The sequence below is a fragment of the Geotrypetes seraphini genome, chromosome 2, assembly GCF_902459505.1.
Source record: "Geotrypetes seraphini chromosome 2, aGeoSer1.1, whole genome shotgun sequence".
NCBI classification, from domain to species: Eukaryota; Metazoa; Chordata; class Amphibia; order Gymnophiona; family Dermophiidae; genus Geotrypetes; species Geotrypetes seraphini.
Genome location: NC_047085.1, coordinates 233,896,377 through 233,913,027, shown reverse-complemented (window position 1 = coordinate 233,913,027; position 16,651 = coordinate 233,896,377). Strand labels below are relative to the sequence as shown.

The following is a 16,651-nucleotide window of genomic DNA, read 5'->3' as shown; positions in this document are numbered from 1 at the left end:
GTCTACTTCCTGCATTACAACATCCTCACATTCAGGAGCACAATCAGGAGAGACCCTTTCCTGAGCTGGCCCAAGACCAACTGACTTTCCTTTCCTCAGAGCAGCCTCTAAATTGTTCAACCGAACACACCCTGCTCTCTGAGGGGGAGGAGTTACCTGCACTGTTTGCTTAGCTTGTCTTGGTTTTTTCATTATGGGTTTCAGCTGGGAGTGAACAGAGGGAGGGAGGTTCCTCTGGGGCTCTTCTGAGCTGTGCTGCTCCCTTTCCTCTACTCCCTGCAGTTCAGACTGGTTCAAGTTAAAGGGAAATACACATTTTTCCCTGGGACTGGTCACAATCCTATCCCCGTGGTTAGCTCGCTGTATGACTGGATAGGGTTTAGCCACCGGCAGCTCTGGAATGAGCGGAGCCACAGGGGACGGATTGTGACATACCCTCACCCTTAAGGATTGATTGTCCCTATTTTCCAGGGGCAACTCACTATCCTCTTGCATTCGAGACAGGGTGTCAACATTCATACTTAACTTGCCAGGGCGATGCAAAACCTTGAACCTGAACGTTTGCAGGGGCAAGTACCATCGTGTCAGCCTTGCGTTGTTATTTCGCATAGTGTTCAGCCACTTTAGGGCTGCATGGTCGGTCACTAAGGTAAATTCTCGTTCCTGCAAGTAGTGTTCAAGGGTTTGCATTGCCCATTTGGCTGCCAGACATTCCAACTCCACCGTCGCATAACTCCTCTCATTAGGATGTAACTTGCGGCTGAGGAAGAGGACTGGATGTTCTACCCCTTGAACCTCTTGGCTTAGTATAGCCCCCAGCCCCGTTCCAGACGCATCAGTTTGTAAAATTAACGGTTTCCTAAAGTCGATTGCTACGAGCACCGGGTTAGTGCACAAAGCTTCCTTTAGTTCTGCTAAGGCCTGTCTTCCCTCATCCTTCCAACGCAAGGTGTCTGGACTATTTTTTTTTAGCATGTCCGTGAGGACTGCGGCCTTAGTAGAGAATGCTGGAATAAACCTGCGGTAGTACCCTAGGAGTCCCAAAAAACCCCTCAACTGTTTTTTTGAGCTAGGTATGGGGTATTCCTTTATACAGCGTACCTTGTCCACTAAAGGCCTAATTTGACCTCTGCCTACCACGTACCCTAGGTATTTCACCTCCTTCTGCCCTAGATAGCATTTTTTCGGGTTGATTGTAAACCCTGCTTTTCTCAGGGATTCCAGTATCGCTTGCACATGCGCTAGATGTTGAGCCCAATCTTTAGAGAAAATCACGATGTCGTCAAGGTACGCCTCTGCATAACTATGATGCCCCCTTAAGACCTCCGTGATTCCTCTTTGGCATGTCGCAGCTGCCCCATGAAGGCCGAAGGGCATGCGCCTGAACTGGTACAGGCCATGGGGTGTGCTAAAGGCTGTCTTTGGCCTGGCCGATGGGGATAACGGGATTTGCCAATACCCTTTCGTTAGGTCTAACGTGGAGAGAAATTGGGCCTGACCCAATCGGTCCAAAAGGTCATCCACCCGGGGCATGGGGAAGGCATCAAATTGCGAGACCTCGTTTAACTGACAGAAGTCGATGCAAAATCTGGGTGTGCCATCAGCCTTTGGAACGATAACAATCGGGCTGCTCCAAGGGCTTTGAGATGGTTCGATCACCCCCAGTGTTAGCATCTCCTCCACCAGCTTGTGAACTAGTTCTTTCTTTCCCTCTGTGAGTCTATAAGGCTTCACCCGGATTACCTTCCCGGGAGTAGTAACTATCTCATGGGTGACTACTTCGGTCCGCCCCGGGATTGGCGAGAATACATCCCCAAAAGCCTGTACCAAAGTCTCTAGCTGTCTGGCTTGACTGGTGGACAATTCAGTCCCAATATTGACCCCTTCAGTTTGGGCCATGTCCGCTATTTGTGGGCCCAGGTCGTCATCAGGTTTCTGCTCGGCCATCATATTTAAAGTTTCCCTATCCCTCCAGGGCTTCAAGAGATTTATGTGGAAAGTCTGAACTCGGTTTGCCTCATCCCTGACTTTATAGTCCACCTCATTCACTCTCTCTATCACCGTGGAGGGCCCCTTCCACTCTGCTAGGAACTTATGCGGGTCTGTGGGTATCAGGACCAGGACCTTATCTCCTATTTCCAAGTGGCGAACCCGAGTCCCCTTATCATAATACCTTTTTTGTTTCTCTTGACACCACTCCAAATTATGCTTGCCCAACTGGGCCACCTGCTCTAATCTTTTCCTTAGTTGGGCTAGGTAGGACACTACATTCATATCCTCGCCTTCTTGTGAGCCCCATTGGTCCTTAACTACATCCAGTATTCCCCTAGGGACCCTTCCAAACATCATCTCAAAAGGGCTTACCCCCAAGGAATCCTGCACTCTCTCACGCGCTGCAAACAAAACCAGTGGGAGGAAAAGATCCCAATCTCGCTTTTCGGAGCCCGCCACTTTTTTTATCATTTGTTTTAATGTTTGATTGAACCTCTCCACCATCCCGTTAGCCTGGGGGTGATAAGCAGCCGTTCTAAGGTGGCGGATCCCGAACCCTTGCCAAAACTTCTCCATTTCTTTTGACAGGAAATTACTTCCTTGGTCGGTTAAGACTTCCCGGGGGAACCCCATCGTACAAAAGAGGCTCATTAATTCCCTCATAAGTATCGATGACGTTGTTTTCCGTAATGGGAAGGCCCAGGGATAACGAGTGGCCACGTCCATCACTACCAAAATGTAGCTATATCCCCTTGGAGTCTTTTCCAATGGACCCACAATATCCATAGCCACCCGGGCCCAAAGTTCTCCTACTCTGGGTATAGGTATTAACGGGGCCTTAGCTGGTCTATTCAATGAGAGCTTTTGACATGTGGGACAGGATTTACAAAAACTTGCTACGTCCTGAACGATGCCTGGCCAAAAAAATCTTTGGGAGATCTGAGTTTCCGTTGACTCAGTCCCTTTGTGTCCAGAAAGCGGATGATCGTGAGCTGTCTCTACTATTATCCTCCGGAACCCCTGAGGAATTACTAGCTGTTCAGTGTTGTAATTGGGGTCCTTCCCCAACGTGAGTCTGTACAGTAACCCTTGTTTCACCTTAAAGCCCACTGGGGACCTAGGGGTTTGGGAAGCTTGTTTCTAGAACTCTGACAGAGAGGCATCAGCTTTCTGCTCTGCTGGGAAGGTAGGAAATACCTGTGTCACCTCTTTGGGTAACCAGGGAATATCCTTGACTGTGCTAACCTGTTTCAGAGCCTGGCTCCGTTGTTGCCTTTGTCTGCGGTTCTGTGACCTAGAGCTTCGATTCGGCCTCTGGGTTGCTTCCCCTATTACCTCCCCACTAAAGGGAAATATCTTCCCCAGTTCCTCTTCTCCGGCTGAAGTAAGAGGTCCCTGGGACCGAGTGCTCACTAGGCCCTGCTTAGGCTTGAGACACTCCTCTAAACCCTTCCAATCCCGACCCAATATGAGGTCGTAGGGTGCTCCGGGTACTATGGCTATCTTGACCCGGTATACCCTATCCTTACTCAAAATGGTTGTGGTACGAAGAGGATACCTTACCCTGTCTCCATGTACACACTTAATGACCACCGATTCCCCCCCCTTATACTCGGCTTCGGAGGGGAACAATTTCTTATAACATGGTGTAGACATCATGGATTGATCCGCTCCTGTGTCTACCAGAGCAGCAACTATTCTCCCTGCAACTGAGACTGTAGCTCTATAAGCCTCCGGAACCTGGGTATGTTTTCCTTGAGTTACCATCAGCTCTCTTTTAGAGTTGCAGAACTTCGGGGTATGTCCTATTTTCCCGCAATGATAACACTTCAGGGGTTTCTCAGGGACAGGCTCCTTCGCCCTAGGATACCCTGTGGTTTTCCTAGGTTGGTCCTGACCTCGGCTGCCCTTAGCTTTTCCCAGACCCAGTAGGGTGGTTGTCTTTTCCTCCTCATAGGCGCCCTGGGCGTCCAAATAGGCTTCCGCCACCTCTAAGGTCTGGGCTAGGGTTTTGCAGCCCTGTTTCTGCACCCAGCCCCGCAAATTCTTTGGAGCGGATTGCAGAAACTGCTCCCTGATCACCTCCAATACAATAGCCCGGGCATCCCCAAGTCATGGACTAAGCCACCGCTCAGCCAGCTTAGACAGCTTTTGAGCAAGTGCCTTAGGCCTTTCCTTATCCTGCATAATGGTTGCTCTAAACTGCTGACGGTAATGCTCCTGGGTATAGCCTAAATACTCTAGGATATGTGTTTTTACCACTTGGTAATTGTTAGCTACCTCAGGGGCTAATGTCTGATAAGCAGACAGGGTTTCTCCTGCAAGGCATGGGAGTAGCCTTACAGCCCACTGACCCTGAGGCCAACCAGCAGCAGTAGCTACCCTCTCGAATGCGGATAGGAACTCATCCGGAGCATCCGCTGGTGTGATCTTGCACAGATTCAGCGTGGCTAGAGGGTTAGCTGCTCCTGAGGGTTGCGGTAGATTACTAAGTCCAGGCTCACTGCCTGCAGTTGTCGAGGGGTTCTGCAAAATTTTAGACAGTACTTGCGTTTGCTCCCCCATCGCCAGCACCATCTCGTCGTGTTGCCGTCGGGACAGCTCCTGGGACCGATACCATAACTCTTGGTTGGTTTTTAACACTGCTTGTAAGTCCTCGCTTTGTTTCTGTCGCTCCGCCGTCAGGAACGCTATCAGCTGTTGCTGGTCCATCGTGCCGGGTAACCTACAGAAAGAAACAAGCAGAAAGACCAACCCAAGTGCGGTACCACTATATAAGGGTAGTCAATCCCCCTCACCCCCCTTGGTCAAGCCTCTTACCAGAGTGCAAGGTGAGTCTTTGCCTTTTGTTTGTAGGCCTCCTTGGCCCCCAGTCGTGTAGCTGCGTTTCTGTCCTCTTATCTTGGCTTCCAGCTCTCCCTGGTCCTCTTCCAGCACAGGTTCACCGTGGGCTAAACAGGATCCCTCTGGTCACGAGCTTCTTCGGCACTCCCGGCAGAAGACTCAGGAAGCAGGCACTCAAGGACAGGAACCCACACAACAAACTAAAATAACAAGCTAAAACAACAAATTAGCTCCAAAGTCCAAAACTTTTTTTTTGTTTTTTTTTTTTTCCAACTATATAAAAAAAAAATATTTTTTTTTTTCCCAAAAGTTCCACTAGTGTCCAACAGGAGGCGCTCTATCCCACTCCTGATACCATATGTGACAGAGCCGGTACCTGTATTTTCCAGAACCCGGTCTCTGCTCACCCGAGCGCAACTCCGGCGTGCTTCCGATGAAGGAAGGAAGTCCTGTTGGTATATCTCCACTTGTCAGGAATCAAATATAAAGGTAAAACAAGTCAGCTTTACTTATTCATAGTCACTTTATTCCGTGGAACGATGCTGGGAGCAACGTCTCCCTTAGTTAATCCACAAGCATTCAAAAAAAAAAAACAAATTCTTCAACGTCCAAGTAGAATGCTTTAACCAAATATCAAAATAAAATATGAAGTGGACCCACAGGAATGGGTTTACCACTTCTACCTTTAATCAGGCAATCCCGGTAAGTAACAGTTAAACACTGCCATCACAAACAGAACTCTAGAGGGGTTGTCTTTACTTTTAGGAAGGTAAAGAAACCTTTTCTCACTCTCACAAGTTCCGGGCCCCCAAGCTCAGCAAGAATTAAAGCTTGGCTGTAACCAACATAGAAGCTGTTGGCGGGAGAGGGGAGTAAAGGAATTCACTTATCAAGTTTCTGATACTTCAGAATGCCAATAATGGCCCCACTAACCCAACCTGGATCTTAAGTGAATTCTCCCCAAATCACAACATTTACTTCCCTCACTCTCACATATATGAGTCCCAAATTCAGGCCAGATGAATTTAGTTAACCAAAAAAAAAACGTGTTTTTTTTTTCCTTAGCACAAGTCTATGCAGTTTCTAATACACAGCACTCCTGCATAACAACACTCTATCAAACAGAGTAAGCTCCTGCCTTCACAAACCTCCAGACCTGCCACTTATCTTCACTCCAGGAGCATATCTTCAGGCAGTCCAAGGTTTTCCCCACAGTCCATGGGTTCAGGCAGGGCTGGCTGGTTGGCAAAAGGGTCAGTGTCTACTTCCTGCATTACAACATCCTCACATTCAGGAGCACAATCAGGAGAGACCCTTTCCTGAGCTGGCCCAAGACCAACTGACTTTCCTCTCCTCAGAGCAGCCTCTAAATTGTTCAACCGAACACACCCTGCTCTCTGAGGGGGAGGAGTTACCTGCACTGTTTGCTTAGCTTGTCTTGGTTTTTTCATTATGGGTTTCAGCTGGGAGTGAACAGAGGGAGGGAGGTTCCTCTGGGGCTCTTCTGAGCTGTGCTGCTCCCCTTCCTCTACTCCCTGCAGTTCAGACTGGTTCAAGTTAAAGGGAAATACACATTTTTCCCTGGGACTGGTCACAATCCTATCCCCGTGGTTAGCTCGCTGTATGACTGGATAGGGTTTAGCCACCGGCAGCTCTGGAATGAGCGGAGCCACAGGGGACGGATTGTGACAAAGTGCAGCTGCTTGAGGACACCTAGCCAGCCAGCCTGCTTTTGTATTTTTTTAGCTCTGGAGCCATTCCCTGCATAGCTGCTCGCATCCCTGATTTAGCAGGAGCTTGAGCACAGGCTGTTTGGCTCAGTCCCGGCTTTTCTGGGCTTAATAGTGGGTTGGCTGCTTGGTCCTCTCCCCCTTTGTGGCATGAGGTTTTCCTGGAGTTGAGGCTCAGTTCAACCTCGGTCTGACTAGTAGCCCCAAGATCAAGTTTGTCTGGCAAACCTATGAGGCAGAGTAATTTTCCATTTGTCCCAGCTACATTCCTAAGCTGAAGCAGGCAGCCATATGACACAGTGAGTAAGGCTATTTATAGCCTATGGGGAAAATTGGGGGATGAGGGGGGTCTCCAAAAGTGAAATTTAAAGGCTTCTGCAACCAGAGCCAGGGTCACCCACGTCTAAATCCCCTCTCCCTTCAAATTTGTACTTCAAGGAAGTCCCCACAGGCCATGTTTGGCGCAATTTCACTGTCAGTGGCCATCTTGGATTTTAAACTATTTTTTTTCTAAAGCCTCCATCTGCCTCACACCCCTTCAATTTTACTTAAAATCAACAGAGATAAACCTCTCAGGCCTTCCTACCCCTATATCATGCCAGGTTTGTGCTGAATGGCCAGCTGTGGAACATCTATGTCCTGTGTGCTGAATTCTCCAAGGCTGGGGATCTGCAGGAAATGTATTCTCAAGGGAAGAGACCCTTTCCAGGGCCCTCTGAAGGTGAATTGGCCAAGCGCAGATGTGCAGTAGCCGCATAGCCTGGAAGGACCAGCAGGGTGTCTCTGTCAGGGTCCTCAAGACCCCCAGTACAAGGCTTCACCTGGATTTTGTGAGCCTTATGTGGAATGCCTATTTGAACTGCCGAAGGTCCTGAACATCTGCATTCAGCGCAACAGAGGCAGTAGCACAGGGGAACTCCCCTCAGTATGCACCCTGACCAGACAAGGACACAGAGTTGGACCAGGAGGTTCAGACTGACTGGGAGGATGGACAGTTCAATTCCATGCCCGTATTGTCCCAGGATGCAGTTTCTCTGGCAGTGTCTTGTTCTCTGCATGAGAACAGTGGTCAAGAAGCGGTAATGGCCCTGGACCAGGTGGAAGATCCCATGGTGCATCGACTGTTCAAAGTCTCTGCACTCAGGCATTATTTCTACCTTGCTACAAGAACTGAAGCTGGAAGTTCCTCCAGCTCCTTCGTCACAGTGCTCAGCACTGTTAAAAAAATATAGATTGGTTCATACAAATTATTTTCTTTTCTGCTTGCCAAAACATTTTGTATGTGTTACTCGCACTCTCTCTTTTTTTTTTTTTTTTTTTGACTGATGGTTTGTTCTTGTTTCTTTTGATTTTTAGCTCATCAGACCTTATGGTTTGGGAGTTCTAGCATCAGAATGTGTAGGTCATTGGTAATGGATTCCTGTAACCAAGAATCCTAGGTAAGTGGAAGCTAGCTTCAGAGGTATTGGGTAGGGGCATCCTAGATATAGGAAAGGAAGGAGTAATGGGACACAGGCTAGAGGATGACAAGGGGACAAAATTTTCCCTGTCCCCACAGGAACTCATTTTCCTGTCCCAGTGAGTTATTTTCCTGTCTCTGCCCCATTCCTGCAAGCTCTGTCCTCATCTGTACAACCCTCCAAACACTTTAAAATCGTAAGTGTTTGAGACTTGTGCAGGAATGGGGCAGGGACAGGCCCAAATTTAGGTGTGGATAGAGTAGGAAGCTGCCTATGCCGAGCAAATGAGTAGCAGTAGGCAAAGAACCTGAGAAGCTAGTGTTCAAATCCCACTGATGCTCCTTGTGAGCTTGAACAAGTCATTTAACCCCCTATTGCTTCGAGAACAAACATAGGTTGTAAGCCCTGCAAGGACAGGGATATATATATGGTACCTGAATATAACATGCCCTGAACTACTGCTGAAAAGGCATGAACCAAATCCAAGATGGGTCATATTTTATATTCTTATTAGCTTGCTATTGCATTCTAGGTATGGAAGAGGGGAAGTTGAAGGGGAGAAGGTTCATGGTATTCTGGATGTAGAAAAAAGCTTGAAGAGAAAATGATTAAGATGATTAAATGCACACCTCTTGCGTTCTACAAGGTCCCGCATGAACGACTTCTTTGAAAAAAATTGAAAGCCATGTAAATCAAGGGTGAAATACTCAAGTGGATTAGAAACTGGTTGGCAGATAGGAAACAGAGTGGGGTAAATGGACAATACTCGGACTGGAAAAGCGTCACTAGTCGAGTGCCGCAGGGTTCGGTGCTTGGACCCGTGCTCTTCAACATATTTATAAATGACCTGAAAATTGGAACGACGAGCAAGGTGATTAAATTTGCAGATGACACAAAGTTATTCAGAGTAGTGAAGACACAGAAGGATTGCAAAGACCTGCAACGTGACATAAACATGCTTGAGAAATGGGCTGCAACATGGCACATGAGGATTAATGTGGATAAGTGTAAGGTGATGCATGTCAGTAACAAGTCGATGGAGCCGCCCGTGCAATGTGCAGCAGCAGCAAAAAGGGTGAACAGAATGCTAGGAATGATTAAGAAGGGGATCATGAATAGATCAGAAAAAGTTATCATGCTGCTGTACCGGGCCACCTGTAATACTGCATCCAGAACTGGTTGCCGTACTTAAAGAAGTACATGGTACTACTCGAAAGGATCCAGAGAAGAGCGCCTAAAATGGTTAAGGGGCTGGAGGAGGTGCCGTACAGTGAGAGATTAGAGAAACTGGGCCTCTTCTCCCTTGAAAAGAGGAGACTGAGAGGGGACATGATTGAAACATTCAAGATAATGAAGGAAATAGACTTAGTATATAAAGACAGGTTGTTCACCCTCTCCAAGGTAGAGAGAACGAGAAGGCAATCTCTAAAGCTGAAAGGGGATAAATGCCATACAAACATAAGGAAGTTCTTCTTCACCCAGAAAGTGGTAGAAAACTGGAACGCTCTTCCGGAGGCTGTTATAGAGGAAAACAGCCTCCAGAGATTCAAGACAAAATTAGACAAGTTCCTGCTGAACTGGAAAGTACGCAGGTAAGGCTAGACTCAGTCAGGGCACTGGTCTTTGACCTACGGGCCGCAGGGAGCGGACTGCTGGGCACGATGGACCATTGGTCTGATCCAGCAGCGACAATTCTTATGTTATCATGTTATCATTCTGCCAAATTATCATAGAATCTTTTGTCCTTCTCAGATTCCCCACTGAACTATTTTTCTCTATTTTGTCCATTCAAAGTTTAGCAGTATGACTTATCCTCTACCAGTGTTGCTTTACCCATATTCATTAAGCCCTCTTCTCAAATCACTCCCTATCCAAGTCTGCATACAATCCAAGCATCTCTTGTTCTTCGTCAAGTGCATTCATTCAGGTGATCCTCACTATGTCTCTTACATAGTAGCACAGTAATTGATGGCAGATAAAGCCCTCTGTGGTCAATCCAGCCTGCCCAAAAGATTGATTGATGTAAGTGCTGTTTTTCAAATTACTGGTATGTATTCCTTTATGCACTGTTTTTAGACTGAAAAATTAATAAAGATATTAAAAAAAAAAAAAAAATCCAGTCTGCCCAATAGTCGCATTCATTTCTGAGGCAATGTTACACCAACAATCCAGTAGTTACTCTTTTTACTTGCTAAGTTCCACTCTAAGATGTTTTTCCCCTTTCCTCTGAGATAGGCAAGACTCTTCGACTGTATGAGCAGTGGCGTAATAAAGGTGCATGACACCCAGGATTGGGTGCCCCTCCCCCGCCCTCTTCCCCTCTGCTGCGTGCACACTCCCTCCCTTTTCCTTGTACCTTTTTAACTTCTCTGGCGTGAGCAGCATGCCAATGTCTGTGTCAGCTCATCTTTTGACATCACTTCCTAGGCGCAGGTCTCAGAAGTGACATCAGAGAGAGTGCCGATGCCAACGTGGGCAGCAACCTTGCACCAGGGAAGTAAAAAAAAGGTACGGGGGAAGGCAAGGGGCTTGCGTGTGCGTGGCAAGGAGGGGAGCAGGGTGGGGGGGAGAGGAGGAGGGGTGCCGTGTTCCTAGCAAGATGGCGCCTGGGGAGGACCACCCCCCCTTATTACACCACTGTATATGAGTGTGGTAAAAATGTGCATTCTTGCTCCTGTTCCATATTGCTGCACATGGTACACATGTCATAGAAGTCTACCCAGCATCGGCCCCACTGCTGGAGTCGCCATCCAAGCTAACTCCAGCCTATCCCAGTGTGTTTTCAGTCTGTTTTTAAACTAGGGAAGGGGAATGGCGGGCAAACTCAAGTAATTTATTCCAGGCATAGGGGGCAGCTCTGTTGCTAATCTAATCTAATCTAATCCTTAGGTTTGTATACCGCATCATCTCCACTTTCGTAGAGCTCGACGCGGTTTACAGTAGGAGAAATAGGAAGGAACTACAACAGAGGGTTAGAGATAGAAGTGTGAAGAAAATTTAGAGGACTTGGGATGCCAAGATATAAGAGTTTCCTTGATTCCTAAGTTGGAGGGAGACTTACATTTTTTTGAGAAAAGCCAGGTTTTCAGATGTTTGCGGAAAACTTGGAGAGAGCTCAAGTTCCAAAGAGGGGAGGTAAGGTTGTTCCAGAGCTCAGTGATTTTGAAGTGGAGGGAGGTCCCTAGCTTTCCTGTGTGGGAAATGCCTTTTAGCGAGGGGAAGGATAGTTTTAATTTGTAGGAGGATCTGGTGGTATTAGGGTTTGAGGAATTCCAAGAAAAAGGGATAAAGGGAGGGAGGATACCATATAGGATTTTGAAAGTTAAACAGGCGCATTTATAGTGGACCCTGGCGATTATCGGAAGCCAGTGGAGCTTGGCCAGGAGCGGGGAGACATGGTCAAATTTACTTTTAGCGAAGATGAGCTTGGCCGCGGCATTCTGAATCCGTTGGAGTCTGTGGAGGTTTTTCTTAGTTAGGCTTAAGTAGATAGAGTTGCAATAGTCCAATCTGGAGAGGATGATGGATTGGACAAGGAGGGTAAAATGTTTTTGATGGAAGCAGGATCTAACTTTCCTCAGCATGTGAAGGCTGAAAAAGCATTTTTTTACCAAGGATTGGAGGTGGTCATTGAAGGACAATGTGGAATCAATGATGATGCCCAAGACCTTGCTCGAGAACTCAAGCTGCAGAGAGGAGCCAGAGGGTAGTGGGATGGAGGTAGGTAGATGATCTAGTTTTGGACCGAGCCAAAGAAGTCTTGTTTTGGACTCATTCAATTTCATTTGCACAGTGTGGGCCCAGGATTGTAGGTTCATTATACAAGAGGATATGTTCTTAGACAGGTCGGTGAGGTTCGAATCGGTCTCGAGGAGGTTGCTAATCTTGGTGTTATCTGCAAAAAAGACACACTTTACCTGTTAACCTTCAGAAATGTCACTCACAAATATATTAAACAGAATGGGACCCTACCCACATTATTCAACATCTACCTCGCATCCTTAGGTCACCTACTACAAAAATTAAAATTAAAACACTATATATACACAGACGATATATCCATCCTAATCCCCTTAAATGACATCACAAATGAAACTATAGATAACCTCTCACACACAATGATAGAAATTGAAAAATGGACCACTAGCTTCAAACTAAAACTAAACACAGAGAAAACAAAAGTCTTTTTGGCAAGCCCCAACAACAAAATAACGAAAACATCGTTAAAAATAAACGGCCATGAATATCCAATCGCCAAAACCATAAAAATACTGGGCATCACTCTAGATCAGTGGTTCCCAAACCTGTTCTGGAGGACCCCCAGGCCGGTCGGGTTTTCAGGTTAGCCCTAATGAATATGCATGGAGCAGATTTGCATGCCTGTCACCTCCATTATATGCACATCTCTCTCATGCATATTCATTAGGACTATCCTGAAAACCCGACTGGCCCGGGGGTCCTCCAGGACAGGTTTGGAAACCACTGCTCTAGATACTCACTTAACCATGACTGACCACACAAACCTACTGGTGAAAAAATGCTTTCACATGCTGTGGAAGCTAAGGACTATTAAAAAATACTTTGACACAACATCATTCAGATTACTGGCGCAGTCACTGATCCTATCTACCCTAGATTACTGCAACATCACCTACCTGGGTATCCCAAAAAAAACAGTGCAAAAATTAAGATTAGTGCAAAACACTGCAGTTCGCTTGATCTTAGGACTGAGAAAAAAAGGCCACATTAGCCCCTATTACAAGAAATTACACTGTGGAGGCGCAAATACTGTTCAAATTTGCTTGTATCTGCTTCAAACGAGTCTGGGGCCTAGCACCTTTCTACCTGCATACACACTTCACTCTACACAACCCCACACGTACAACCAGAAACAAAAACATCTTTGCATACCCAAAGATCACAGGATGCAAATACAAATCCTTCCTAGACAGAACCTTCATGTTCCAAGCAAACAGACAGCAATCCTGGCTGGGAAACCACATAAATAAAGCCAGACAGACCTACAACACATTCCGAAAATCAATTAAAACCGTTCTATTTGGCAAATTCCTTGCTTAATCAGATCACCTCTCTCAGGTATTTTTTTTTTCTTCCCCTTATAACCCCATTATATTATGTAACATCTTTCTTCTCTCATGTAATCTTTCCCCATGCTTCTCCAATTCATGATGTAACTTCCTTCTTCTTGCATTTTGTAATTCGCTGATTGTCCAGCCTTCTTTCTATGTGAACCGCCTAGAAGTCAGTTTGACTATGGAGGAATAGAAAAATAAAGTTGTTATTATTATTTCTTTCTTCGAACAAATTCCATTCACCACCATCCTCTGTTGTCTGTCAGTCAACCAATTTCTAATCTAGGTCACCACTTTGGGTTCTAACTTCAGCCCGCTAAGTTTATTGATGAGTCTTCTATGAGGGACCATGTCAAAGGCTTTGCTGAAGTCCAGGTAGACCACATCTAGCACATCTTCTGTATCCAATTCTCTGGTCACCTAGTCAAAGAAGACAGTCAGATTCTTTTGGCATGATTGAGTATTTTGAACTATTCTAACACAGTACATCTGGCAGGTTATCGTAAAAATTTTCAGAGAATATGTACTGCCATGCATTCAATTTTTAATTTGAAGAAAATAGATCATGTTACACCTTATTATAAAGAACTTCATTGGTTGCCAGAAGAGGCTAGGGTGTTTTTTCAAGTTTGGAACCATGTGTTATAAGGCCTTGCGTGGTTACACACCCAATTATTTAGTTATTCAATTTACATTCATCAACAAAGATTTCACTGCAAGAGTACTGAGCAGTGATGAGGCACATCCTGTAGGCAGTCAGCTGGTGCCAGTGCCTCTCCGTACCTCTTCCCTTCCAGCATTCCACACTGGTGGCTCAGAGCCCTGTCTGGAGGGCCTTCGCACATGCATGGACTTCAGTGTGATGACATCACGCATGCATGTGACATCATTGTGTCAATGACCATGCACTTCCGGATGCCCTCGAGCTGCAACCACAAGTTTAGTGTGCCGCGGCTTCAAAAATTTTGCGAGACACTGCATTAGGTATAAGTGCTCTTCCTACTCCGCGGTCAAGAACTGGGTTGCTATGTTTAGAAAAGGACATTGGAGCATGGAGGAACATTCTGGGAGACCAACTCAACTGACAATTCCAGAATATATGGATGCCATTCATTCAATGATTCTGGACAATCGGAGAATATCCACTAAAAAGATAGCAGAGGCCCTGGAGGTATCCTAAAAATGAGTAGTCTATATTATTCATGAGATTTAGACATGAGAAAGCTCTCAGCCAAATGCATTCCCAAGTGTCTCAGTGCTGACCGAAGCATGATTAAATGGTTGCCTCACAATCTGATTTTGGCAGGATGCTGTGGGATTTTTTAACTGTCTTAAATAAATATTCAAGTTTCATCCATAGTTATTTTATAATGTACACACCACCTAAACGTAGCCAGTTTACAAATGACCATGCATAACATAGATCACAAGTACAAACAAAAGCACACAGAGACAAATGAACAATCTCCAGAGACAAACGAACAATCCAAAAAATGGAGACACAATAGTTCCCCTTGTCCCTAGAAGTTCAAGACACAGAAGCCCAGCAAAGTATTGGCATCTGTCTTCTGGAACAAAGATATAATTTTGTATGATGATTGCCTGGAAAAGGGTGCAATCATCACAGCAAAGTACTACATTGCACTTTTCGACAAACTGAAGCAGCAATAGGTCTCCAAACATTGAGGCAAGCTTTTGAAAGGAATCTTTCCTAACCTCAAAAAACATCTCAATGGAAGAAAATATCCAAGCACTGAGGATGCCACATTAACTGTGGATGAGTGGTTTGTAGCACAACCAAAATAAGTTTTGTTGGATGGGCTAAAGAAGTTAGAACAATGAAATCATAAGTGTGTGGAGCTCAGTGGTATATGTAGAGTGAATAAACTTTTTCAATCCCGTAACTTGTTGTTTTCTTTACAAAGCCAAGCACTTATCAGTACCCTCCCTCATATGCTGTTTAGTACTATTGAATTTTAGTAGTATATTATGTTCTGTATAAACTTTTTGTTCTATATCCCTCAGGATACTGGGCATCTTACAATATCCCTTTTCATAAAATAATTTACAACCAAAGTGGATACCCAGCTGGCAAATTTTTCTCATATGACCTTACACCCCGTGCCATGATCTTCCGCCGAGACCAAGCAAATGTGGTGGACATGGAGTCGCTGAAATACATCATGAGATACAACAGTATGTGGAACCTTGTCTAGTGATTGTGTTGATTCAGCTTATGAAAGGCTGGCGGAGGGCAGTTCTATAAAGGGATATCTACTTTTAGTTGTCTAGAACATACCTATTTGGAGCCTATTCTATAAAGAATAGTAGGCCTCTGCTTTTCTTTTACTGAATACTAGCATAGACCATCCTCTTATTAATTTGAGTGGCACTGCTCCAGAGCATAAACCCAGAATGTGCCACCTCTTCCTGCACATGTGGCACAGGATGGCGGCTGTTACTTACATTAGAAGAGGTTAGGGGGATACGATAGAAACCTTTAAATGCTTAAATGGCATTAGGTTTGCTTATTGGGCATTATATTTTAATGAAAATAAAGTGTTGGAACAAAGGATCACAATGTGAAGCTCCAAGGAGGGGGGGGGAGGTTAGACTCAGGAACAATGTCAGAAAATATTGTTTCACAGAAAAGGCAATGTATACTGGAAAAACCTCTGCCACAGGAGATGGCCTAAACAAAAATACATGGATATAAACACAGCTGATCCCTGGTGTCAGAGATTAGAAATGAAGCGGGGGGTAGCAGTTGTAGCCCTAAAAAGCAATGATAGGCATGGAGGGAATAGGATCTAGGTGTTGGTTAGCATATGGGAATGTTCCTTTGCATCTACCCGTCTGAAATGAGCAAACTGCTGTTGGATAGACTGGTTTGATCTCTATCTCTGTCATTTATGTTCTTGTTTTCTTCCAATTTGTATCTGAAAATGACTGTAATTAGAGGAAAATGGTCCATCATTTCATGTATCATAGACAACAAAGTAGGAACAGATGAGACAACTACAATAGGAGGCCTATTTTAGACATAATGAGCCCCACCCCCAATAGCAGTGGCAGCTAAGAATAGCCTTTCTGGGACAGACCAATGGTCCATCAAACCCAGGAGCCAATGCAGGTCCCTAGTACCTGGCCAATACCAAAGGGGTAGCAACTTTCCATGCTGCTGATCCAGGGCAAGCAGTGGCTTCCCCCATGTCTTTCTCAATAACAGACTAAGGGCTTTTCCTCCAGGAAATTGTTCAAACCTTTCTTAAAACCAGCAACGCTATCTACTCTTACCACAACTTCTGGCAATGCGTTCCAGAGCTTAACTATTCTCTGAGTGGAAAAAATATTTCTTCCTATTGGTTTTAAAAGTATTTCCCTGTAACTTTGAGTGTCCCCTAGTCTTTGTAATTTTTGACAGAGTAAAAAATCGATCCACTTGTACCCATTCTACACTCAGGATTTTGTAGACTTCAATCATCTCCCCTCAACCATCTCTTTTCCAAGCTGAAGAGCCCTAACCTTTTTA

The 16,651-nt window shown here is 45.4% G+C and overlaps 1 protein-coding gene across 2 annotated transcripts in view; it reads left to right on the top strand.

Moving 5' to 3' along the window:
• LOC117355991 (phospholipase-B 81-like) overlaps positions 1–16,651 on the top strand; it is a 197,677-nt gene that overhangs the window by 166,238 nt on the left and 14,788 nt on the right. For both annotated transcript variants that reach the window (XM_033935208.1, XM_033935209.1), the window contains one exon: positions 15,145–15,315. In XM_033935208.1, the coding sequence (XP_033791099.1) occupies positions 15,145–15,315 (171 nt within the window). The remainder of the gene's footprint in view (positions 1–15,144; positions 15,316–16,651) is intronic.